The sequence below is a fragment of the Bubalus kerabau genome, chromosome 2 (genome assembly GCF_029407905.1).
Source record: "Bubalus kerabau isolate K-KA32 ecotype Philippines breed swamp buffalo chromosome 2, PCC_UOA_SB_1v2, whole genome shotgun sequence".
Lineage (NCBI taxonomy): Eukaryota > Metazoa > Chordata > Mammalia > Artiodactyla > Bovidae > Bubalus > Bubalus kerabau.
The window spans coordinates 7,457,681-7,483,314 of NC_073625.1; the positions used below are offsets into that span (position 1 = coordinate 7,457,681).

The 25,634-nt window shown below is 49.8% G+C and overlaps 1 protein-coding gene and 1 non-coding gene across 4 annotated transcripts in view; both read right to left on the minus strand.

Annotated features, from left to right (window-relative positions):
- The window catches only part of CSGALNACT1 (chondroitin sulfate N-acetylgalactosaminyltransferase 1), a 339,558-nt gene that overhangs the window by 58,807 nt on the left and 255,117 nt on the right, over positions 1-25,634 (minus strand). For all 3 annotated transcript variants that reach the window (XM_055566958.1, XM_055566957.1, XM_055566956.1), the window contains exon 3: positions 24,167-25,032. In XM_055566958.1, coding sequence (XP_055422933.1) covers positions 24,167-24,776 — 610 coding nt within the window. In that variant the 5' untranslated portion in view covers positions 24,777-25,032. The remainder of the gene's footprint in view (positions 1-24,166; positions 25,033-25,634) is intronic.
- LOC129645199 (U1 spliceosomal RNA) lies at positions 9,269-9,434 on the minus strand. Its single transcript, XR_008711282.1, has one exon. It is a non-coding gene; the product is annotated as a U1 spliceosomal RNA (small nuclear RNA).

Sequence of the window (25,634 nt, forward strand, 5' to 3'; positions counted from 1 at the left end):
ATCAGCTTTTTGGGGAGCAATACATCCTAAGATACACTTTGCCCCCCATCCTTGAAACAGACATGGACATGCGTCGGCTGGATCGCAGTAAGGAGGTGAAGGCGCTTTTTCTCTGAGCTGAGGAGCACACACAGAGACAACTTAGCACTGACTGTCGGGGGCTCTGAGGCCTGTCACAGCAGGAACATCCCGTCCAACAGAACAACCCGCTCAGGACGCCGAGCTATGGGTCGGTCACTCCGCGAGGTGGCACATTCTACAGGACACCTGAGATCAGCGGCCCCCAACCCTTTTGGTACCAGGGACCAATCTCCTGAAGGCAGTTCTTACACAGACGGGGGAGATGCTTTTGAGATGATTCAGCCACATCACATATATTGTGCACTTTATTCCTATTATTATTACATCAGTTCCATCCACCTCAGATCATCAGGCATTAGATCCCAGAGGTCGTCTTAGATGACAGAGCCGGGGAACATGCTCACAGAGATACCAGCCCAGGACACAGAGAGACTGCATTTAATTCCATTCAAGCGCTGACTTGCTCTGTGACGTTGCACAAAGTCAGTTCTCAAGGCTTCAGTTTCTCCAACTGCACAGGACACGTGCTAAACAGCACACGACTCACTGTGCTTTGTGAAGTCACAATAAACCTGGAGAAATACGCTGTGATCCCAGGGTCACAGGCCATTAGATGATTCCTACAGCAGCCTCACTCAGTCTGAGACTGACCTACTTCAACCATAAAAGCAATTCCACCGGATATCAACACAAAGAAGTCTCTTAGGACATGCGGTTTTTACATGATGGCTGTTGTGAGTGTGAGTCGTGTCTGACTCTGCGACCCTCTGGACTGTAGCCCACCAGGTTCCTCTGTCCATGAGATTTACCAGGCAAGAATATTGGAATGGGTTGTCATTTCCTTCTCCAAGGAATCATCCCAACTCAGGGACTGAACCCACATCTCTCATGTCTCCTGAATTGGCAGGCAAATTCTTTACCACTGAGCCACCTGGAAAACTTTTCAGATGATAGTTTAATATAAAATTTTTTCAACTTAGAGAATTTAAAAGAAAAACAATACTACTTAATCTATTTAGGGCTTCCCTGGTGGCTCAGATGGTAAAGAATCTGCCAGCAATGCAGGAGACCGAGGTTTGATCCCTGGGTGGGGAAGAGCCCCTGGAGAAGGGAATAGCAACCCACGCCAGTATTCATGCCTGAAGAATTCCATGGACAGAGAAGCCTGGAGGGCTACAACCTATAGGGTCACAAAGAGTCAGACATGACTGAGCAACTAACACACACACACCCTAAATATTTTTTCTCACGTATGTCATGACCCCCAAATTACTTGACAAGGTTCCTGTCAAGGGTGGGCCTGTCCCCTGGAATCTGAGTGGGCCTGTGGCTACTTCACCCAAGAGAGGACAGCAGAGTGATGCAGCAGCCGCTTGGTTTGCTGAACGTTGGCTCATGGAGCCCAGACCCTCACGTAAGAGGCTGACTGCCCCAAGGCAGCCAGGCCCAAGGGCCGTCCTGGTGCTCACACCACCACAGCACGCTGCCAGATCTGCCAGGGAAGGTGCATTCGGGTGCCTGTCTCCCCGGGGTGAGTCCCCTCAGCCTTCCTGCCTTCCCAGACATGACTGCAGGCAAGCTAAGACAGGGACAACTGTCCCCATGGGGTCCTTTCTGAACTGTGGACCCACAGAGTCTGTTAGCATGTGAAGGTGGGGATCAAAAGCCACTAGATTCTAGGACCGTTTGCAACACAGCAGTAATAATGGAGCGAGAGCAAGGAGTACGGGCCTGTAAACACAAAACACGCCACGCCAGTGCCGCGAGCAGACGCAAGCACTGCCAGCCGCCGCGTCCTGGTGTTACTGACGTCGCCAATGACACTCGGGGCATAAAAACCACACAAATAAAGATACCCTGGGCAAGAGCCCAGTGACAGCTGCTCTTAGTTTCATCTCTTGGTGAACTCGGCGAAAGAAAACGTGCCTTAGTTATGTGTGTTATGTAAACTGCTACACTGTTAACTTGGAAGACAAACTCTTAACATATCTTAATTACCTTAAGTCTGAATGGCCTAAATATATAAATTTTAAAAAGAGGATTGGTAGAATGGATTAAAACACACACACACAAGTACAGCTGTCTACAAGACACTCACTTCAGATTTGACCAAATGACAAACAGAAAGGAAAAGGATGAGGAAAGGCACATCGTGCAACCGTTAGTGAAACAGGAGGGGCCGGGTAAGACAAAGTAGGGGGACTTTTCTTGGTGAGAAGCTCCAGTGGTTGGACTTTTTCCAGTGGCTGAGAATCTGCCTTGCAATGCAGGGCATGCGGGTTCAATCCCCGGTCAGGGAACTAAGACCCCACAGGCCGTGGAGCAACTAAGCCTGCGTGTTCCAATCCCTGAATCCCACGCTGTAACTAGAGTCCACGTGCCGCAGTGAAAGATCCCACACGACACAGCGAAGATCCTGCGTGTCGCAACCAAGACCCAACACAGCCTAATTAATTAAAAGATAAAACAGACTTGAGAACAAAGAAACTTCCTAGAGACAAAGAGGAACATTATCAAATAATAAAGGTATCATTCCATCAGGAAGACATAATGACCCTAAACGCATATGCACCAAACAACAGAGCCACAAAACACGTGGGCAAAAACCAAGAAAGCTGAAAACGGAAACCGACAATTCCACAACCATGGTTGGAGACTCTGGTCCCCTCGTCAGCAACTTACCGAACCACTAGATACAAATCAGAAAGGATACAGAAGAAGTGAACAACAGAGTCGACCAACAGGATCTGACCAATATGTGCAGAATACTCCACCCAACAAAAGCATGACACATGTATTTTTGAAGCCCATGGAACTTTCAACAAGATAGACTATATCTTGGGCCATAAACAAACCAACAGTCTGAAAAGAACTGAAATTATATAGGGTGTGTCCTCCAATCATAATGAAATCAAAGGAGAAACGAGTAACAGAAAGACAAGGAAATCTCTATAAACACTCAGAAATCAAACAACACGCTTCTAAGTAATCCATGGGCTAAAGAGGGTATCTCATAGAGAGTAAAACAAAATACAGTCAGTTAAATAGTTGAGTGTTATAGGACATCTACCAAGAATAATTATTTTGAAACTGATTTTCAGTCATGTGTTTCTGAGAGCATTATGTGGGCCTGTTACCTGTTAAGCTGCCCCTAATTCAAAATGAAAGTATGAGTAAGGGCCTGGCACCCTGCAGGGGCCCATAAATACCTGTGGAGTGAATCAGTGCTTGGCTTTCTCTCCGTGGACAGAGAGGCAGGGCACCAGAGCCAGGGCACCTGGGTTCAAGCACCAGCCGTGTTGATTCTGGGCAGATGACTGCAGCTTTCTTTGCCCCTGTGTCCTTGCTTGCAAAAACGCATGATTGCAATGAAGACCATCTCCCAGGGTCCTCATGAGGACTGAAGTACGTATACAGCAGTTAATACACAAAGCCCTTGAAGTGTGTGAATGTGAGCCAGAATATTATTTGGGGAGAAGGAAAGGAAGAAGAACGACTTCAGTTCCCCCCAGATGAAGGTCACGTGCTGGTTAAAGAGTGAAGGTCAAGCACGTTTCACAATATTCCACCTGGAGAATCACAACTTCCAGAGACCCCCTCCCGGACAGGCATGGCCTTGAGAACTGCCTGTGAGGCTGTCTCTGCTCTAGGGCTGGCGTCTCCATCAGGGCGGCGGCTCATGTCTGCACCTGCTCACCAGCATCCCCCGGGGGCTGCCCCCGCCCCAACCCCCGAGATCCTGATCCAATGAGCGTGGCTGGGACACCCCAAGAGACTGCACCATGCAGCGGAGGCCAGGAAGCATGCCTTAGAGACTGCAGTCCCATCGCTTCCACACTCAGGGGTTCCCACACCCTGCGAGGCCATCGCCAGAGCCCAGTGCCGCGCTGCAGAGCGGTTCTAGCATGTGAGGGAAGACCTTCTCCACCCTGAAGCACTCTGATGCCTCACTCTGAACGGTACCAGGAAAGGAGCATTCCGGCTGCAGAGGCCTGGTATGACAGAGGTTCCGTCCTTCAGAGGCCTGCCGTGAGCGTGAACACCTGTGAACAAGCCTGAGACCAAAGGAGCCTCCCAACCTCAGCACCTACTGTCCTTAAAAGGGCCGGGCAGGGCGCTGTGTACCAGTGAGGGTCTGGAGATGCCCTGTTTTCCCCATTTGATAAAATCCACTTTAGGGGACACTTCCCTGGCAGTCCAGTGCCTAAGACTTCACCTTCCAACGCAGGGGTTGTGGGTTCGATCCCTGGTCAGGCAGCTAAGATCCCACATGCCCCGTGGCAAAAAAAAAAAAAATTCAAAACATAAACAACAGAAACAATGCTGCAACAAATTCAATAAAGATTTTCAAAATAGCCCACATTAAAAAAAAAAATCTTTAAAAATTAAATTAAATTAAAGTCCACTTTGGGTTGTCCCTGGAGAAGGAAATGGCAATCCACTCCAGTATTCTTGCCTGGAGAATCCCATGGATGGAGGAGCTTGTTGGGCTACAGTCCACAGGGTCGAAAAGAGTCGGACACGACTGAGCGACTTCACTTTGGGTTGTCAGCATGTGAACTGTGGACCTTTCTGTGAGAAGAAACGGAGGGGGCAGGAGGACACACTGAATGTCAGGAGATGGCTCATCCACGTGTTTACAACGTGCAATCCAGCTTGTGAACACCCACCCCGCAGGGTGACGGTCTTGTGAATGACACTACTGTGGGGTGGACTGTCACGCTGAGAGCCCGGTGGTCAAGGTGGCGTGTGGGCCAGCTGTCCGGGTGCCCGCAGGCTGGCCTCTGGATTTGTCACTGTTACTAATCTGATGCAGCTGGATTTCTTCTCCTTCTTCCATTCTTCCTGTATTGCAAGATGGGGATACTTTGGTTTTCTCATTAATTCTGTCTTCACCCTCACTCACGTCTCAACTGTAGTCATTGAGGCTTGTGAATGCCAACTCTCTCCGTTGAAAACGCCTCCGTTCCTTGGCTTTCCAGGTACCACGTTCTGCTTCTCTGCCAACTTCCCTAGCTGTTCCTTTCCAGCCTCCTGCACAGGTCACTGGTGGACGTGGCTGCCCAGCTGGATGAGGAGAACTCTCTCACTCTTCTCTGTTTCAAAGCCTAATTCATCACAAGCATTTAATAAGAGTCCTGAGAGAGTGAAATGAATATACACAGCAAGAGCATTTACTTCAGTGTTTTGCTTTTTAACGTGAGGAATATTATTGACAATCTCATTTCAGGAGTCATTTCAGGGTGAGGCTTCCCTTGTAGCTCAGTCGGTAAAGAATCTGCCTGCAGTGCAGGAGACCCGGGTTCGATCCCTGAGTTGGGAAGATCCCCTGGAGAAGGAAATGGCAACCTACTCCAGTATCCTTGCCTGGAAAATCTCATGGACAGAGGAGTCTGGTGGGCTGCAGTCCATGGGGTCGCAGAGTTGGGCACGACTGAGCAACAAGCACTTAACTTCTGGGTGGGGCAGTGGTAAAGAACCTGCCTGCCGATGCAGGAGACACAGGAGACGCAGGTTTAGTCCCTGGGTCAGGAAGATTCCCTGGAGGAGGAAATGGCAACCCACTCCAGCATTCCTGCCTGGAGAATCCCATGGACAGAGGAGCCTGGTGGGCTACAGTCCACAGGGTCGCAGAGAGTCAGACACAACCAAGGGACTGAGCACAAACAAGTGCACACACGCAAAACACTCTAATGACACCCCTTCAGGTTCCCAGACACCAAAGAAGACCGACATCAGCAGCTGAATTTTGTCCTCCAAAAATTCACAGGCTAACCACCCCAAGCACCTCAGAAGGTGCTGTGTTTAGAGACACGAGCTCTAAAGAGGTGGGCATGTCCCTTTGAGGCTGTTAGGGGGTCCTAATCCAATCTGACTGGTTCCCTTATAAGATGAGGAGGTTAGGACACACAGAGCCATGAGGGATACACGTGTGCAGGGAAGACCACAGGAGGACACAGTAGGGACAGCCATCTGCAGGCCAATGATAAAGTGCTCGGAAGGAACTAAACCTGCCCACACCTTGATCTTGGACTTCCAGCCTCCAGATTTGTGAGAAAATAAACGTCTGTTGTCTAAGCCCCTCCCCCACTGGCGGTACCTGCCCTGCAGTCCCGGGACCAGTGATGGCCATCATCAGTCACACGGGACCCACTTCCCCAACGATATTGTGCCTATGCACAAGGGTGTGTACTTGTTCAGGAAATCTAATCGGAGAACTTACAATTCTCTAAAAAAATGAGCTTCATACATTTTAGACATGAGAAAGACACAATATGGACCCTTCTACACCCCCCAAACACACACACAGGCGTGCACACACACACACAGGCATGCACACGGGCCGCCCAGAATCTGCCCACCTCCGTTGACAGCAACGCGTCCCCTGGATGCTCAGACTCAAGTCCCCAGCATCAACCCCGACTCCCTGATCTTGCTTATCCATCCACTGGCAAACATGCTGGCTCCATTCTCAAAACACGCCCAGCATCCGACCACTGCCGAGCATCTCCCCTGTCCCCGCCCTGGTCCAGCCACACCGCCTGTGCACACTCCCTGTAACAGCCCCGGAGACGTCGCCCGGCTTCTACCCGCTCCACGGTCTGCTCCCAACACAGCACCCAAAATCACCCTTCCAAAATTTAAGTCAGATCATGTTACCCCCTCAGCTGAAAACCAGCCTGAATCTCCCCGTTTCACTGAGGCATGTAAAGTCAGTCCCCACAATGGTCCATGAGATATGTGCCCCCTCCCCAGCCACCCACCGCTGGCTCCATCTCCCCTCTCTTCCCCAACAGCTCTGTCCAGCCCACACTGTCCCCACACCAGGCACCGGGCAGGCTCCCGGGCCGAGCCAGTGCCCCACCACTCCTCTCTGGACCCCCCACCCCCGCCCCCGAGGTGTATGAAGGCCCAGCTCCCTCACCTTCTCCACATTTCTGTCCACCTGTCACACCCCAACACAACCTCATCTGATCACTGTATTTCAGATGGAAGTGTTCTCCCCAGAAACCCCCCACTTGTGTGTGCACGTTAGTTGCTCAGTTTTGTCCCATGTTTTGTGACCCGCCAGGCTCCTCTATGCATGGGATTCTCCAGGTCAGAATACTGGAACGGACTGCCATCTCCTCCTCCAGGGGATTTTCCTGACCCAGGGACTGAACCCAGGTTCTGCCTCATTGCAGGCAGACTCTTGACCATCTGAGCCACAGCGCCTTTATTTCCCTGATAAAGGAACCCATCTTTCCTCTTGCTGTGTGATCTGCTCCTTCAGGTTTATATTTACTCTCTTCCCCAACTGGAATGCAACTCCATGAGCTGCGCTCTGTCTGGGTTTGCACTTCGGGCCCCCAGTGCCCAGGACGGCCCCCAGTGCCCGGGACGGTGCCCGGCGGAGCGGAAGCTGAGAGGCTGCTGCCGCTAACGCCCATGTAACTGCATCGGGATTCACCACACGTCCTGTCAGGACGCCGCAGTGAAGAGGCATCCTTTCACCGTTATTCCTGGGGAAGAAAGTTAACCTACATTCAGACGCCAACTCACACTTCCGTATGACGCTTCCTTTCTGAAGGATTATCTCATTTCTTTTCCCCCCTCAAGTTGACAACTCTAAAGAGCTTAAATTTTATTCCTGAAAGCTTGTGCTTTAAGATTTACTCACGATCTGCCCCCAGAAACTCATATATCGGGTTAATATTTGAAAAGCACTATGAAATCAACTATATCCTAAAATACAATATTGCTTTAGAAAGACAAACAATTTCACTCCAACCAACACCCCCAAAGAGGTGACCATTCCATCTCCCAGCGGTAGCTGTGGGTCCAGAAAGAAAAGGATGCGTTTCCTTTATTTCTGCTCCTGCTTGGTCCCACTGGTCCCGGGTCCCAAGAGCACTGGACATCCAGTTTCTGTGATGGGAGTGAGGACACGGTCCCCCCACCCCACCAAGGCAGGAGGGACCACCACATGCCAAGGTCACGACAGAGTCTGCACCAAGTTTAAAGGCAGGACAAGGGAGTCTGGGGCCAGAAAAACAAGCATCTAAATCGCAGTTAACATGATGAGTGGAAAGTCAGTAAGAATGATGGGTGAAATCTCAGACAAGAAAAACGGGCGGGCTTTGAAGGACTCCACTACTCGTAATAGGCAGCAGGCTCAAAGTCACAGCGCTAACAAAGGAGCCTGCAGCTTCCGCCCCGGGGCGTGGTCCTCATCTGCCGCTCGGAGTTCTCAGCACAGAAGTGCCTTTTCACACGCCAACCGCAAGACCCTTCCCCTGCCTCCATCTCCCGAGATGATTCTCAGCAGGAAGACACTGCAGGGATTGCAAAATCATTGCGCTCCCAGCCACAAGAGGCTTGGGGCTTGAGAATGGAACACGGTGGCCCCAAGGCAGGAACAAGAAAGAAGGAAAACTCACATCCTAAGATGTGCTGAAATAAATGCGAATACGGATAGTCACCCCAGGTTCAAAATTCTCTACATTATACACTTCCCAAGAGACACTCTCTTACATCAACAGACACATGCACAAAACTACGATTAGTCTGCTTAATACAGACACTGAAAAATGACCGCCGACAACCACAATATTAACACTGGGTAAGAACCGAACTCTAATTTCATGAGGAGAACTTTTCAAAACTTTTAACTTTGCATATATTAAATGGCATTTTGAACATGAGTCAAGAAAGGGAAATGAACTTACCACAACTGTTGTGTCTTAGGGAAGATTAATTATAATTCAGTAGAGTCTAAGAAGCCAGGGAAGGATTCTAAAAAATGTCTGGGGCTATAAAAATGCCTCCCCCAGGTCCACCAACAAATAACAAAAATAGTAGTAATAATTAACACTTACTGTGCCAGGGATGCTATAAAAGCATTATCTGTATGAACCCATATATTCCTTGTGACAATCCCATGAGGTATTAGAATGTCCACTTGGTGGCTCAGAGGTAAACAATCTTGCCTGTAGTGCAGGAGACCCGGGTTTGATCCCTGGGTCAGGAAGATCCCCCAGAGAAGGGAATGGCTACCCACTCCAGTATTCTTACCTGGAGAATCCCATGGATGAGGAGCCTGGTGGGCTACAGTCTATGGGGTCGCAAAGAGTCGGAAACGACTGAGCGACTTCCACTCACTCACTGCGCAGACACAGTGAGTGAAAATCACTCTTTTTTCTATTTACAGGGCAAAGTGCACACGCAGTCCCCCACTACCACAAAGCATGCAGCCGAGTCTCCCACAATTGGGGAACTCACTGGGGTCAGCACAACCAAACTGTCATGGATAAACCTCAGGCCCTGGGAAAGCCAGCTTCATATTCACGGCATCTCCCATGCCAGTTAGCTAAACGGCTCAGCTGAGATCTAAATCCAGGCAGCCTGGCTCCCAAGCCAAACTCATGAAAGACGCCAGCAGAAGGATGGGATAGTCTAATACACGTCCCCATCTGGGACACTGTGGAAAATGTATGCTGGCCTCTGCCCTGGTTCCCGGGGACCCTTGGGATGTCCTGGGTGACAGGAGTGTCTTTTGTTCTGTTGAGGTAACTCTGGGTGGGCTGCTGCTTGGGGGCTGGTCACTGCAAAGACAGAGTCATGACTAGAAGCTTGGAGTTTTCAGCCCCACCCCACGTTCTCTGGAGAAGGGCTGGGAGTGGAGTTAACGATCCATCAGGCCTGAGTGATGACGCTTCCATAAAGATCCCAAAGGCATGGGGCTTCAGAGAGCAGCCAGGTCGGTGAACAGGTGGAGACGCTGGGGGGGTGGGACCCGGAGAGACCAGGGAGCTCCCGTCTCCCCACATGCCTGCTCTGCAGATGGCTCCGACCTGGATGCTCATCAGCAACCTCCATCGCATCCTTTCATAATAAACCAGCAATTGAGTAAAATGTCTCTCTGATTCTGTGAGCTGCTCTAGGAAATTAACTGAACCCAGAAGGGGCCGTTGGAACTTCCAGCCTACAGCTGGTTGGTCAGAAGCACATGTGATAACCTGAGGTCTGAAGTCAGGGAAGAGGGCAGTCTTGTGGGACTGAGCCCTTTACACCGTGGAATCCGATGTACCTCCAGGTAGAAGGTATCAGAACTGAGCTGAACTGCAGGACACCCAGCTGGTGTCGGAGAAGTGCTTGCTGGATGAGTGGGGAAGACACACACACGCACACACACACACACAAACTGTAATTGGTGCAGAGCTCTTTTACCTACCCATGAATCACAGCAGAATGGGAGGGTTTGCACTTTACATAGACCAAGATTGTAAAAACTAATTATATGCAGTTGTGATTGCAAATATGTCCAAGAAAAGACACTGGCTCCCCTTTCAAGGGCAGAAAATGCATCTCCTACAGGTGAAGCACAGAGACGAGCGATGGGGGCCAGGTCACCGGAGATGGGTTAACAGCAGAGAGAACACCGTGAAGCGGAGGGTGAGGGGTCCCCAGAAGAGGAGGAAGACGGACCATGGACGTGGACTAGGATGGTTACTGCAAGAGAAATGTCAAACGTACATTAAATTAGCTTTCTACTTTAAAGACTCAAACACACAGAGATACAGACGAATAAAAGCATCACATGAAATCATCACTGTCATTTACTGAATAGTAAGTACAGTGTTTATTTGTATGTTCCGACCTTAAATTCCTCGTCACTCTCTCAGACAAAAAAAATCAAATGAGCAAAACTTGACTCATCAGACTGCAGAGCCACCCTCTTCTCTGTTTCAAAGGAAGCTTTCTCCTTCCTCCCGTGCAGGCCAATCCCTCTACCTGTGCCGCCATGCGTTCATGTATTCATTCAACAAACACTGCCAGCACCTGTGTGCCAGGCACTCCACTGAAGTGTCAGGGCTACCAAGGGATATGAGGAGCGGTCCCTCAGCTCAGGCTAGCGAGGGACGCACAAAGCTTAGCCATCACGGGACACAAGTGCCGTGAAAGAGGAGGAGATGGGGTTGGCGCCAAATACCCCATCTTGGGTTTTCACCAGCTCCCTCGGCAAATTCATTTTTCTCTAGCCCTATGAAGGAGTCGAGGATGTCTTTGGGAGTCCAGTGGTTAAGAATGTACCTTCCAATTCAGGGGACATGAGTTCGATCCTTTGTCCGGGAAGATTCCACAGGCCGAGGGGCAACTAACCTGAGCACCACACCTACTGAAGTACAAGCACCCCAGAGCCCATGCTCTGCAACGAGAAGCCTGGGCACGGAAACGAGAGCACAGCCTACCAGTCCCAACTAGAGAAAAGACTGCAGCATTGAAGACCCAGCCCAGCCAAAAATAAATAAACAAAACTTAAAAAGGAATAACCCATTCATTGAAAAAAGAGTTGAGTACCTCTGCTTTTAAACTTAAACCAAACAGAACCTCTCCCCTTCTATCTTCTTGCTGGAACCTTTCACTCGGGAAGCAAAGCCAGCTGTCATCGCTCAGCTGCGGTGACTTACTGACAGAGTCTCCAGCCCTACCAGTTCTGCCCGAAGCCTCTCTCTGCAACTTGAATGGCAACAACAGGCGCGAAATTCTGCTACAGGCTCAGAAAATGACCCATCGCCTCCCTGGACTAATAACTGCCTGGGCCAGCTGTCTTCACGGGCCATCTGCTCTCTTGATGTCCCCAAATATCTCTCACTTCTGGATCCGCGGGTGAGAGCCGAGAGCATGCAGCAGCCAGTCCTGACCAACAAACAGCCCTGCTCGCCCATGTGACTTCCCAGCCCCTCTTGAATCAGCACGCAGAACAGTCCCGATTTAGGCAGCTAAAATTATGGCGCATTGTGCAGACCGAGCTGCAGATGGGAAGCCACATATGCGAGGCTGCTGCAGCTCACACTGTCTTTCACAACACCTATTTTTGGAAAAGAAGGCAAAGGGGAGAGACAGGCTTTTAAAAAAGGCACCATCAACGGTAGGGTCTTTTTACAAGAGGAGGAAGAAGAGGTGCCTTGTTCTCCTCTTTCTTGATATTTGAAGACCCCGTTCCTCCTAGAGAAGTCCCGGGGGGCTTCAAGGAAAGTTAGAAAACAGAGTTGGATGCCGCAGGGACCAGGAGTCAGGCAGACAGCATCAGAGCTGCGGGGCATCAGTGGAACGAAGCTCCGCCAAACTGCTGTTTAGGGGCCAAGGATCCAGGGCCAGAGTCCTGCAGAGCTGATGAGGGTGACCGCACGGCTGTCTGCTGGGTCCTGCCCTCCAGCCAGACACCTGCCACCCATCATGATGAGGGAGGACACAAAGAAGCTGTGCTCAGGCCTCTTCCAAGAGGCTGGTCATCGCCTTCCTAAGAATGACCCTCACCTCTGCAGGCTGGCAGCCTCCTCCAGCCCTGTTATTGAGGCTCAAGACTGCTCAAGACCGAGAACATGACCTACACTGTTATTTTTCTCGTCTGAGTCTCCAGAAGCAGGACAGAAATGCATGGACACCACCACCCTGGATTCAGCGTCCGTCCCAAACATCAGATTCGGTCACTTTGTGGAGATCAGACGCTACTTTCCTTTTTAATCATGTCAACATCATTCAGCCACTGCTATATCCTTTTGCAAAGTATAAGAGCAACAGATTATCATGTCCGGAAACACAGCATCACCTGTAATTCCACCACTTGCAAGTAAGACTATAAATGCTTTGATATAGTATTTTCATCCTCTTAATTTTTATAGTTAGATGAAAACTTTATCAGTACTTTCACAGCTAAAATTACAGTTTTTCCCATGACACAGGCTGTCCCATTCTATTAGTAGTTAATAAATGATTTTTGGTTTCTGTACAATAGAACACATTATGCAAAATGCCAGGCTGGGTGAATCACAAGCTGTAATCAAGACTGCTGGGTGAAATATCAACAACCTGAGATATGCAGATGATACCACTCTAATGGCAGAAAGCAAAGAGGAACTAAAGAGCTTCTTGATGAAGGTGAAAAAGGAGAGTGAAACAGCTTAAAATTCAACATTCAAAAAATGAAGATCTTGGCATACAGTCCCACCACTTCATGGCAAATAGATGGGGAAACAATGGAAACAGTGACAGACTTTATTTTCTTGGGCTCTAAAATCACTGCAAATGGTGACTGCAGCCATGAAATTAAGAGACACTTGCTCCTTGGAAGCAGAGCTATGACAAACCTAGACAGCATATTAAAAAGCAGAGACATCACTTTGCCGACAAAGGTTCAGATAGTCAAAGCTATGGTTTTTCCAGTAGTCATGTTCAGATGTGAGAGTTGGACCATAAAGAAAGCTGAGCGCTGAAGAATTGATGCTTTTGAACTGTGGTGTTGGAGAAGACTCCTGAAAGTCCCTTGGACTGCAAGGAGATCCAACCAGTCCATCCTAAAGGAAGTCAACCCTGAATATTCACTGGAGGACTGACGCTCAAGCTGAAGCTCCAATACTTTGGCCACCTGAGGTGAAGAGCCGATTCATTGGAAAAGACTCTGATGCTGGGGAAGACTGAGGGCAAGAGGAGAAGGGGCGACAGAGGATGAGATGCTTGGATGGCCTCACAAGCTCCGGGAGATAGTGAAGGACAGGGAAGCCTGTGCTGCAGTCCGTGGGGCTGCAAAGAGTCGGACACGACTTAGTGACTTAACAACAAAAACGTGATTTTACCAGTCTCCTACTCTTAGGCATTTGGGTTGTTTCTATTTGTTTCACTATTACAAGCATTTCTACAGTGAACTTTCTTGATGTACACATTGATGGGCATTTTGAGAACAAGTTTTCAGAAATGAAAATACTGGGAAAAGGTATGAACATTTTAGCGGCTCTTGTCACAAACTGCCTTACAGAATGGCTGCCTCCATTTATATTCACATTACTAGGTATAAATGTTCATTTCACCTCACCAACATCATGGACTGCCATTTTTATTATGGCAATTAAATATTCAACTTTTAATTTTTATCTACTTCTCACTTTTGCATGTGATTTTCAGGCATCCATGTCTCTTCTTTATGATCTGTTCGTATCTTTTGCCCATTTATCTTTCATGATATTTGTCTGGACTTAAAAGTTTAAGCAAGAACTGCTATCAGGCTCATTGTACCTTGAGCCATATAAAGTAGGGTCTGTTTAGATCTCACTCTGAGCATTTGATGTATGCCTCTGTTATTCACTCATCTGCAAAGGACATGACTGATTCTGAATAAATTTGGCACATAATTAAAGGGTATGAGATATACTTTTATATTCACACACTTTATGTGAGGCCACACAGTCTGCTATTTTTCATGAATTCCAGGGCCGTTGAGTTTGTGGGCAGAGGTTACTGAGATGAATGATTTCATTAAACATGGAGAGAAGGTCAAGCATACTCCATACTATTAATAAACTCTACATATTCAAAAGTTGAGGAGGTTCAACCATGAACTTGAAAATGAATAAAAAGTTCAAACTATTGCCTTTTGGGAACATTGGCAACTAGTGAGAATCTCTTAGGAAATGGCTGAAAATTCATAGGATTTCAGTAACGAAATATTACCTACATGAGAACTGTGGGGGCTCCTTCCAGAGAAGCCCACAGCCCTCATCCTAAGGTCTGCCGGCACAGCCCCCGGGGCCATGCCCGATGCACAGTAGACATTCAATAAATGTCTGATGAATAAACACCTATCCCTGGGTACCGAAAAAGGTCCGTCTAGACAAAGCTATAGTTTTTCCAGTAGTCATGAATGAATGTGAGAGTTGGACCATAAAGAAGGCTGAATGTCAAAGAACTGATGCTTTTGAGTTATGGGACTCTTTGAGAGTCCCTTGGACTGTAAGGAGATCAAACCAGTCCATCCTAAAGGAAATTAGTCCTGAATGTTCATTGGAAGGACTGATGCTGAAGCTGAAACTCCAATACTTTGGCCACCTGATGTGAGGAACCAACTCATTAGAAAAGATCCTGATGCTGGGAAAGATTGAAGGCAGGAAGAGAAGGGGACGACAGAGGATGAGATGGTTGGATGGCATCACTGACTCAATGGACATAAGTTTGAGCAAACTCCAGGAGGTGGTGAAAGACAGGGAAGCCTGGCGTGCTGCAACCCATGGGGTTGCAAAGAGTCCGACACGACTGAGTGACTGAACAACAAAGGGTGCCGACCCCTCCTGACCTGATTCAGATCGCGTCTCCTGTCTCTTCCCTGTGTCCAGCTGATTCCTGCACCTCATCCCTGTCGGGCCCCTGAACTCTGCACCACCTGCTCTGCATGGCCAGCCTGCCAGATGCTGCTGAGCCTCTGCGGGTCCTGACACCCATTGGACTGGGTTTTGTCCTCAAAGCTTTTGTCCCTTCAACAGCAGCAGGAGGCCCAGCTGTGTTGTGGCCTCACATCTGGCCCACCCTGCAGGCAAGCTCCTAGCCCTCTGCCAATGGTCACCGACAAGCGATGGCACACAGGCTTTTGGTTCTTACACTTGAATGTTTGGCCTCGGGCTAATGACAGTGTGTTTGGAAGATGATCTCCAAACTGGAAACTGATCGTTAAGGCAGTCAGTTGACTACGGTCAGAAACAAGAATTCTTTGTATTTCTGTCTGTTGAATTAATTTTATAGTAAAAGTAAGATATGGGTATTCATTCTTCCAGCTTCTGCCCACTTCCCCATCCAGTCTCTGCCAGTATTGGTGTCTCATATTAGAAAGACATGATTTAGCACTTACATAAAGGGGAAAGAGGTCTGACATCAATAAATACCACTGCTGCCTAAAATCCCTTTTGAAAAAGCATGATGTTTAAGTGAGTATGTTCCTGGCAGCTTGTTCTTCATTACACACTCTGGAGAAATGCCTATGGAAAAGCCCAGGGGACTTCCTGATGGTCCACTGCACCCCATCCTCTGTACTTCCACACAGGGGCAAGGGTTCGATCCCTGGTTGGGGAACTAAGAAACTGCTGCCTCGCAGCATGGCCAAAAAAAAAAAAAAGCCCAGGATTCTATTGCTGTTGTTGTTCAGTCGCTAAGCTTTTGGTTAGACCACAAAGCTACCACCTCCCAATGTACTGAGCCCTACCTCGCCCTCCTGTTCCATGGCTGCAGCCTTGGTGCAGGAGTCTTCTCCACCTCAACTATTTTTAAAGCTTTTTCATTCATCTCCCAGCCTTTGCATTTTTTTTGAGGACAGAGATTATATCATATTTACTTTTAAGTAGCTTTACTGAGATGTAATTCACATACCAAACAATTCACTGTTTCAACTGTACAAGTCACCTTTTTTCTTTTTTTAACTATATTTACAGAGTTTTGCAACCACTGCTTCTGCTGCTAAGTTGCTTCAGTCGTGTCCGACTCTGTGCGACCCCATGGACGGCAGCCCACCAGGCTCCGCCGTCCCTGGGATTCTCCAGGCAAGAACACTGGAGTGGGTTGCCATTTCCTTCTCCAACGCATGAAAGTGAAAAGTGAAAGTGAAGTCGCTCAGTCGTGTCCGACTCCTAGCGACCCCATGGACTGCAGCCCACCAGGCTCCGCCGTCCATGGGAGTTTCCAGGCAGGACTACTGGAGTGGGTGCCATCGCCTTCTCTGGTGCAACCACTACCACCATCTAATTTTGGAGCGTTTCATTGCACTAAAAGGAAACCCTGTAGCTATATTATCAGTCACTCCTCACCCCTCTCCCAACCCAACCACCTGAGGTCCTAGGCAACCAGCAATCTACTTCCTGTCGCTACAGACTTGCCTCTTCTGGACATCTCACGTAAGTGGATCACACAATATGTGGTCTTCTATATGTGGAGTCTCTTCACTCAGCATCATGTTTTCAAGGGACATACGCTTTGCAGTGTAGATCAGTCCTTTGTTTCTTTCTGTGGCAAAAAATTTTGCACAAAAGTCATATGGTGTGCATCAGTCCATCCACAGGTGGACATCAGGGTTGTTCTCACCATCCAGCTGTCATGAATATCTGTGTCCAAGTTTCTGTGTGAACATACATTCTCCTTTCTCTCGAGTCATACCTTGAAGCAGAACCACTGGGTCATGAAGAAACTATGTTTCCCAGTTGAGGACCTGCCAAACTATTTCCCAAACTCTCAGCCCTCTCCAATATCCCCTATACCCTGCTATCATAGTGACCAGGCTAGCCACAGTTAAAAATGGTCAATAATGGCACATGCCCTGCAGAGTAAACTAGAAATCATGAAATGCACATAAATCCATGATGATCTTGGTACTAATTTCAGGGTCACCATCTTGCCACGCCTCCCCCCATCCAGAGCTACATCCTCTTGCTGAATACCCCAGCATCTTGCCTGCAGCTCCCCGAACATCCCAGGGTTCACACGCCTCCAGGTGCTGCCGTCATCTCTCCCGCTGAGCGGAGCAGCCCCCGGCCTGAGCCTTCTCTGTGAAGACCTTGCTGACCGTGCCGCGGGCCGGGCCAATCTCTCCCCTGGGCCCCTTTAGGGTGTGACTCTGCTGTCATCACCTGCGAGGGGCAGGGGTCGTGTGTGTGACTCTGGCTGCCCCCAGCATGGATGATGCTGGCGCATGGGCCCCCCGTGAATGAACAGACTGAACATCCAAGCCTTCAGAAACCTCAGAGCTTAACTCTCCTATTACCCATCTGGCCCTCCATTCAAGAAGCTATGGCACTTTGTGGGACTTCCCTGGTGGTCCCGGGGTTAAGAATCCGCCTTCTAATGCAGAGGACTCGGGTTTGATCCCTGGTCAGGGAACTAAGATCCCACATGCCATGGAGCAACTCAGCCCACGCGCCACAACTGAAGAGGCCGCGTGCTGCAGTGGAAGACTGCGCATGACGCAATGGAGAGCCGTGCGCCACAGACAAGGCGCAACAGCGCATGACGCAATGGAGAGCCGTGCGCCACACACAAGGCGCAACAGCGCATGACGCAATGGAGAGCCGTGCGCCACAGACAAGGCGCAACGCAGCCACAGAGACGCAAGGAACAGACCTTCGAAAGGAGGCTCTGACATGCCCAGCCACACCTAACCCACCACCTCCTCCTGGAATCTCATTTCCCCTCCACTCTGTCCTCTACCATCAGCGTCCTCCCCACAAACACCCGCCTCTCCAGATTGTGTTTTCCAGATCAACTGATAAGCCAGTGGAACCTCCAAGGATGGAAAAAGTCTATTCCTTCCCTTCATCTACGTCCACAGCAAAGATGGGGTTGAGGGCAGAAGGAGAGCCAGGCAGGACGCAGGCCAGCGTTTCCACAATGGAGCCACTCCCCTTGGGGTCCACCTCTCCTGCACCTCAGCTCCTTCGGGTCCTTCAAGGAGGATAAAGCCACCAGGGCCAAGGTTCAGCACCCAGGCAGCCCACCTCCCCATGGACCCCTGCCCACCTCTGATCAGCAGCCCCAGTGGAAGCAGACAGATACAGACAAGAAATGCTTTACAGACCCCAGGGACTGCTGATATTCTAAGCAAAGCGTAAGAGGTAATCTCACTACTGCCTCCCAAAAGCTCCCATCCCTGAGAGAATCAGATAGAGCCTGACTAGTGATGCAGGAAACTCTGGCTGCTGCTGACAGAGACATTTACAATGTAAAGGAACTGGGGGCGGACAGGGGTTGAGGGGGTGGTGCTCTCTACAAAAGGGCTGTGTTCAAGGGTGTATGTGCAGGGACTTCCCTGGTTGTAGAGTGGACAAGACTCCACCTACCAATGCAGGGGACACAGGTTCAATCCCTAGTCCAGGAAGATCCCACCATGGGATCCCATGGCAACTAAGCCCATGCACCACAACGACTGAGCCAGCCCTCTAGAGCCCACACTTCACAGGAGGAGAAGCCCCTGGAATAAGAAGCCCGCAAACTGCAAACTCTCCATCCTGTCCTGCCTGCAGCCACCTCCGTGAACCATCTGCTCATCCCCCCCACACCCCGCCCACCGTACAGAATCCCTGCTCTTCCTAATTTCTGCATCAAGAACCCCAGAGGCCCCCCAAGCGCCGGGAAATGCACCTGAACACCTGTCTTACCTTCCCTCCCCAATTCACAAAAAGGCACGCCAAGCATCATGGCCTCAAGCACCCAGCCCTCCAGACACCCAGCCCTGGGACTGGGCTTGACTTGTCTAGCAAAGCTTAGCATCGTGGTACTCAGGGTATTCCTGGAGGTTAAGCTGAGGCATCAACAAAGGATGTAAAACACTCAGGATCCTCACTCCACCTCAGCCTCCTGGGAACCAGCCCCTCCCCAGTCTTGGCTGCAGGGCACAGGAGATCACTGTTCAGCGGCCACTAAGGTTTTGGAGCCACTTCCACATCCCCTTGTCTTAAAACGGGTCTCAGGGCACCATCAAAAGCCTCACTTTCTCGTGACTCTTGGCTCAGCTCCATCATCCTAAAATCAAGTCTTTCGGCATCTGACCCACTCTTGCTTCCACTAACCCTAGAAAAGCTGGAGCGAGTGAGCTGCCCAGGCTGGTTCAGAACCACCCCACAGAGAAGGTAGACACAGTGCCTCACATTATCCAGTGTTTAGATGGTTACAATAATAATTCAGGAGGCTACATTGTTTTCCTAAAAGAAATCAACCCTGAATATGCATTGGAAAGACGGATGCTGAAGTTCCAATACTCTGGCCACTCAATGAGAAGATCTGACTCACTAGAAGAGACCCTGATGCTGGGAAAGACTGAAGGCAGGAGGAGAAGGGGATGACAGAGGATGAGATGGTTGGATGGCATCACCGACTCGATGGACATGAGTTTGAGCAAGCTCCAGGAGATGGTGAAGGATAGGGAAGCCTGGTGTGCTGCAGTCCATGGGGTCGCAACAAGTCAGACACAACTGAGCGACCAGACAACAACAAACTGTTTTATGGCTGCAGGGCCCAGAGCTCTATTTAAAATATGCCATCAAAGCCAAAAGTCATGCCACTCAGACCTGAACAGGAGGTGCTAAGCCACAAAGGGCAGTGTTCTGTTCACTTGAGATAAATAGTTGGGTTTCTGAATGCACAGGATATGATCATGTTTTTCTCCTTTATCTTCTTTTCCCAGATGGTTGTACCAAAGATTCATGCTATGTGAGAATCCAATGCAAAAATCAGTGCCAGAAGAAACATCTGGAAATAGGGATCAACATCGCTTCCTCTATCTTTTAGAATAGATAATAATTCAGTTAGTGTGGATAACAAATTAGACGGTCATCAGCAGGCGTTCCCCTCCGCAGGTTTCACGGAATTGCAGGAAGTGGCCACCATCAGAGAAGACTGTCCAAATCCACCCTTTCCAGACAGCAGGATCCGGAGGGCTGGGGCACCCCTCAGGAACGGTCTCTCAGCAAAGCCGAGAGGAACCAAGCTGAAGCTGTGCTTTGTATTTGCAGGAGGCGGAGCCGGGTAGGCCTTGGGGGACATGAAAGTCGGCCTCTGACTGAAGGACAAGGAGACCCAGCTGCTGGGAGGTGCAGGATCTGGACCAGGGTCGCCCAGGCCCCACCCTGGCATCATGCCTCCTGCCCCAGGGCTGGCTTTTCAGTCGACACAACCATTATCATCCGGAAGCATTCTCAGACTTTCATTATTCCTCGTCTGAACACAAAGAACCTCCAGCCTTATCACAGGAATTCAGGGTTCAGCCAACCCGTGACCCTTGTGTGGAGCCCTTATAAGTGTGTGGAGCCCAGGTCTGCCCGGAGACTCCCACTCAACTGCCTGCTGACACCCAAACACAAAAGGGTCCAAGGTTAGGCTTACAAACCCAAACACGTTATCTTAAAGACAGACTTCATTCTTACAAGGTTCTGTCACTTGTTCTAATTACCATGTAAAGTGAAAGTGTGAAAGTGTCAGTCGCTCAGTCTGACACTTTGCGACCCCGTAGACTGTAGCCTGCCAAGCTCCTCTGTCCATGGGATTCTCCAGGCAAGAACACTAGAGTGGGGTGCCATTCCCTTCTCCAGGGGATCGTCCTGACCCAAGGATTGAACCCGGGTGTCCCCCATTGTGGGCAGGTTCTTTACCATCTGAGCCACCAGGGAAGTTGCAAACTTCCAGTTTACAAACCTAAAGATGTTATTGCAAAGGCAGTCTTAATCCTTACAAGGTTCTGTCACTTGTTCTAATTACTACAGAAAAAAGATTTCAAATCAGACCCTTTCTCTTCCCTTCTTCCTTCCCCACTAGGTGTAGATCAAAGAATCATGAACCAGGATTGCAAAGACCTTCATATGTACCTCAGTCCAGCCACCTCTCTGATGACAGAGTCAGCAGTTACAACCTCCCAGCTATCCAGCTGATGACAGAATCCTTGCAGAGATGGAAACCCCACTTTGTTCAGAAACGTCTCTGGTCTGACAGTTATTCCTTGCACTGGATTTAACTCTGCCTTCCTGCAGTTCCTGGCCAGTGGAATCTTTTGTTGACATCCATTTACTGAGAAAGTAAAAACTGCCTCCATAGTCTTTTGTGATAAGAATGAAAAAGTGGTATTAACTATGTGTACGACAGTCAAATAGGTGTAAACACATTTAAAGTGTTTGTGTCCATTTACTCATCGTACGAAATAGCTGAGTAGACTTTCCCCAAGTTTGGAAGGCATGTGTGGACCGACCTGCCTTCGCACACAGGGTGGTACCCACACAGGGCAGTGTGACAAGCGGTCTCTGAGAGGAAGTCAGTCATGCCACATCAGCTCAGGGACAAGAGGTCCGGGTCTCTCCTGACGGAGAACCACAGGCCTTACACTTCAGATACTGTGCATAGAAAAGCAGAGATGTCAAACACAAATGCAGATTAAAGCCACAAGGGTGAACATGCCCAAGTGCAGGCGCGGACCGGTAATCAAGTTCTTTTGAAATGGTTTTGTGTGAGGTTTTGTGTGAGGGGCAACCAGGAGTTCCTTTTAAAGGATGTTTAATGATTTTCCCTGCAAGTCGGCTAGGCAAATAACAGTTGTGGAAATGTTTTATAAGCTCTCAAGTTCTCTAAAAATGAGAGGCAACAGCCTCACGATATTTTAAACACTTACCGAATGCTCACCCTGTGATTACTAGCTTCCCGGTGTGCTGAGCCTTTTAATACCTCAGAATAAATAAGTCGAAAAAATCCTGACACCTATGGATGAAAAATGGACACTTGTCATCTGCCTCTACAAGGATGAAGTCACTGGCCATTGCAGTCACTGACCTTCAACTTACTTACCCTGAAAAGAGTTTGAGGTTGAGAGTAAAAACGAGGCACTCAATTCTCTGGGAAAAACTGGAGGACAGATCTCAGATAGATACTTTCAGGAGATTTTATGAGCCCTATTTCCTGTATCTTCTTATATGTGGAAAAGTACCAAAATCATGAACAATGACATCTGCTCCTCGTGACCAGCAGCAACCTTCTTCCAAAATGTGTTGCTTCACGGACCCCCTTCACCAAAATCACATACATCCTGACCTCCACCCCACTTCTTGGGGCATATCCTCAGAGATGTCTGATATGCTGTCCCTGGCTAAAGTCCTCATTTTGCACCCAAATAAAATTTAAATCACAATTCTCAGGTTATGCTTTTTTTTTTTTTTTCAGTAAACACATCAAAAGCTTGGTCTTGTGTAAGATTTCTTTACCGAGCTCCAGGTATATGAAAAGAGATAATGTATCAAAACTGCATTAACTTACAGTTCACCTGTAAAGGGAAAAACGGTAAGACTGGAAGGTGTCCAAAGAGAACAGGCATGAGGAGCAGAGGGAGGGTTTCTGATACGACTAAAGGCAGTTTGTCCTGCCTGCTGGTGGACGAGGTGGTCAGTACAGAACCCAGTAGGGAGCATGGTGAGTGGACAAGCCACGTGTCTGGGAAGTAGGTCCTGTTCAGAAACAGGAGGAAAAGTTGGGCAACCTCAAAGGCAGCTCCTCTCCCAAATTATCAGCTGATTTGTGAATCGGTAACAATAGAAAAGTCAGTAAGAAGAGCCTGCAAGAAACTTCCAAGATGAGGCAGCTTTCTTCTAAAACTGGCACAAACGCAAGTTAATACAAGGTTGCTCTGCATCCACGAAGAAAAGAGCTATTCACTCTCAGCTTCCAGGGGCTCTGACGACCTACAGTGTGACCCAGTGGTTAAGGACCCGGATGCTGGAATCAGAATTCTGGGTTCACACCCCACTGTCACTGGTAAGGGAGCAATTTTAGGTGATTTACTTAACCTGAGCCTCCGTCCCCTCACCCCTTCCAAGGGGTCACTGTAAGTATAAACGTGCTAAAACAGAGCTGCTGCTGCTGCCAAGTCGCTTCAGTCGTGTCCGACTCTGTGCGACCCCATAGACGGCAGCCCACCAGGCTCCCCCGTCCCTGGGATTCTCCAGCAAGAGTGGGGTGGGGTGCCATTTCCTTCTCCAAAACAGAGCTAGACCAGCCTAAGTGCTACAGGCACACGTTGTTTATTACTGTTCTGTCTGTGACCTGATGAAAGGACCCTGTCTCCAGAAGTGCCTGTAAGAAGTCATAAAACGAAAACTGCCTGTCACACTCAAAACCGCTCTTGGCTAAGCGGCCATAAAACCAGTCTAAGATGGTACAAACTGGTCTAAACCAATCTAAACTGGTCTAAGCTGGTCTCAGCCAGTTCAAATGGGCCTAAGCCGTTTCCACCTGGTCTCAGCTGGTTCGAACCAGCTGAGACCAGGTCAAACCGATCTGAGGCTTTTTATACTGGTCTAAGCAAGTCTCAGCCAGTTCAAACAGGTCTAAACCAGCCTCAGAGGCTTTTTAAACTGGTCTAGTCTCAGCCAGCTCAAACAGGTCTAAACCAGTGTCAGAGGCTTTTTAAATTGGTCTAAACAAGTCTCAGCCAGTTCAAACCAGTCTGAACTGGTCTAAATCGGTCCGGGCCTGGGCTCATGGTGGATTTGTGCTTGCTTCAGTCAACAGTACTGTCAGTCTGTTCCTGGGGCTGCTGCCTGGTCAGCTTCCCCTCAGCTTCCTTTGTTCCCTCCTTGACTCTGCACCTTCCCTGGCCACGCTGAGCCGTCTTGCAGGTCACAGCCACTGTGGTCCCTCGTCCTTAAAGCGGCTCACACAAAGCCGTCTGCCCAAAGCCACCGCGGACCTCCGCAGCCCGGCCCTGCCTGGACCGGGAACCCGAGCCCCTCCCACCACTTCCCACCCCCGTGGCGAGCCGGCCAACCTTCGATGAAGTCCGAGGCCGTGTAAGGCCGCTGGTCAGGGCTGCTCTCGGCGGGGCTGTTCAGGGCCTCCACGGCCGACTGGATGGCCTCCACCAGCTCGTCCCGCTTGTCCTTGCGCACGGGCTTCTCCTCGGGGTGGCGGGTCAGGCCGGTCTCCAGCTGGTACACCTTGTGCAGCGTGAAGCTGTCGAAGGGCACGGCGGCGTACTCGGTGGCCTGCTTGACGCCGGCGTGCACCTCCGCCCTGTCCACCTGCGAGCGCAGGAAGGCCAGCAGGTCGGCCTGGGCCCTGCCCGGGGCACCCGCGGGCTCCCCCGCCAGCTGCTGCGCGGCCTTCAGCTGCTCGCTCCGCTCTTGCAGCTCCTCCTGCAGCTGCGCAATTTGCCTCTTGAGGCTCCCGACGTGGTCGCGGTGACGCTCCTCCCAGCCGAGCACCGCCGCCTGGGAGCCGGCCCTGCCCGTGGGGCCGTTGGCCCTGGGCAGCCCCTGGCGCTCATCATCGCCCCTCGGCGTGCAGGCCAGCATGTAGAGGACAGACGCCACGCAGCAGAGAAGCACGAGCAAGACCACCACCCGGGAGGCCCAGGCGAGCAGCCCCCGGCGCAGCATCCTGGCTCAGGAGTCGGCCATGCGGCCCGGCCCGCAGGGGCGTCCCCAGACTACACCTTCGGAAGCACGCGTGCGAGTGCCCCCGAGCCGCTCTCATCCATTCCTGTCTACACCGCCACGCCTTGTTGCTGGGAGGCCACCACCACGTGCTGCACTTTCCTGACTTCCGAAGGACGAACTTGTGGGCAGAGGCAGCAAGTCGGGGAAACCATCCAAGTCGTCAGGCTCATTCCCATCGTAACCTTCCAGAGGGGATCTGGGGAGAGACAGAGGGCAATAACACTCACTGAAGACAATAACCTCCTTGTGTTCACCATGACGGCCAATAATCAATATGCAGTGGGGTTTATGGAAAATACTGGGAACTCCCAGGCAGTTCAGTGTTAGGACTGCTACACACTCACTGCCCCAGAGCCGGGTTCAGTCCCTGGGCAGGAAACTAAGATCTGCAAGTCATGCAATCTGTGGAAAAGAAAAAAGAAGATGCTTACAACAGGTGATTAAATATTTGGTGCTTCTGAATCAGAATGCAGGTACCCATTTGCAGAGGAGTGCACACAAAAAAACAAAGCATGCAGAAAAAAAAAAAAAAATAGGAAGAAAAGATGGCAAAATGTGAGCTCTCTCTTACTAGAGTAGGATTAATGGTGAGCTTTCTTTATCATGTCAATTGTCCACAATGGCACATATTATTTTCGTGGTTAAAAGGGAAAAGCAAAACTTAAATGACAATGGGATTGCAGACAGGCCCTGCTCAAGCCCAGATGCAAACAGTGAACATCCCTGATCTTGAGGGCACCCATCCAGGGGAAGAGCTTCAGGCCGGCTCAGGGTGGTCCTCACGCTTTCTGCTGAGCA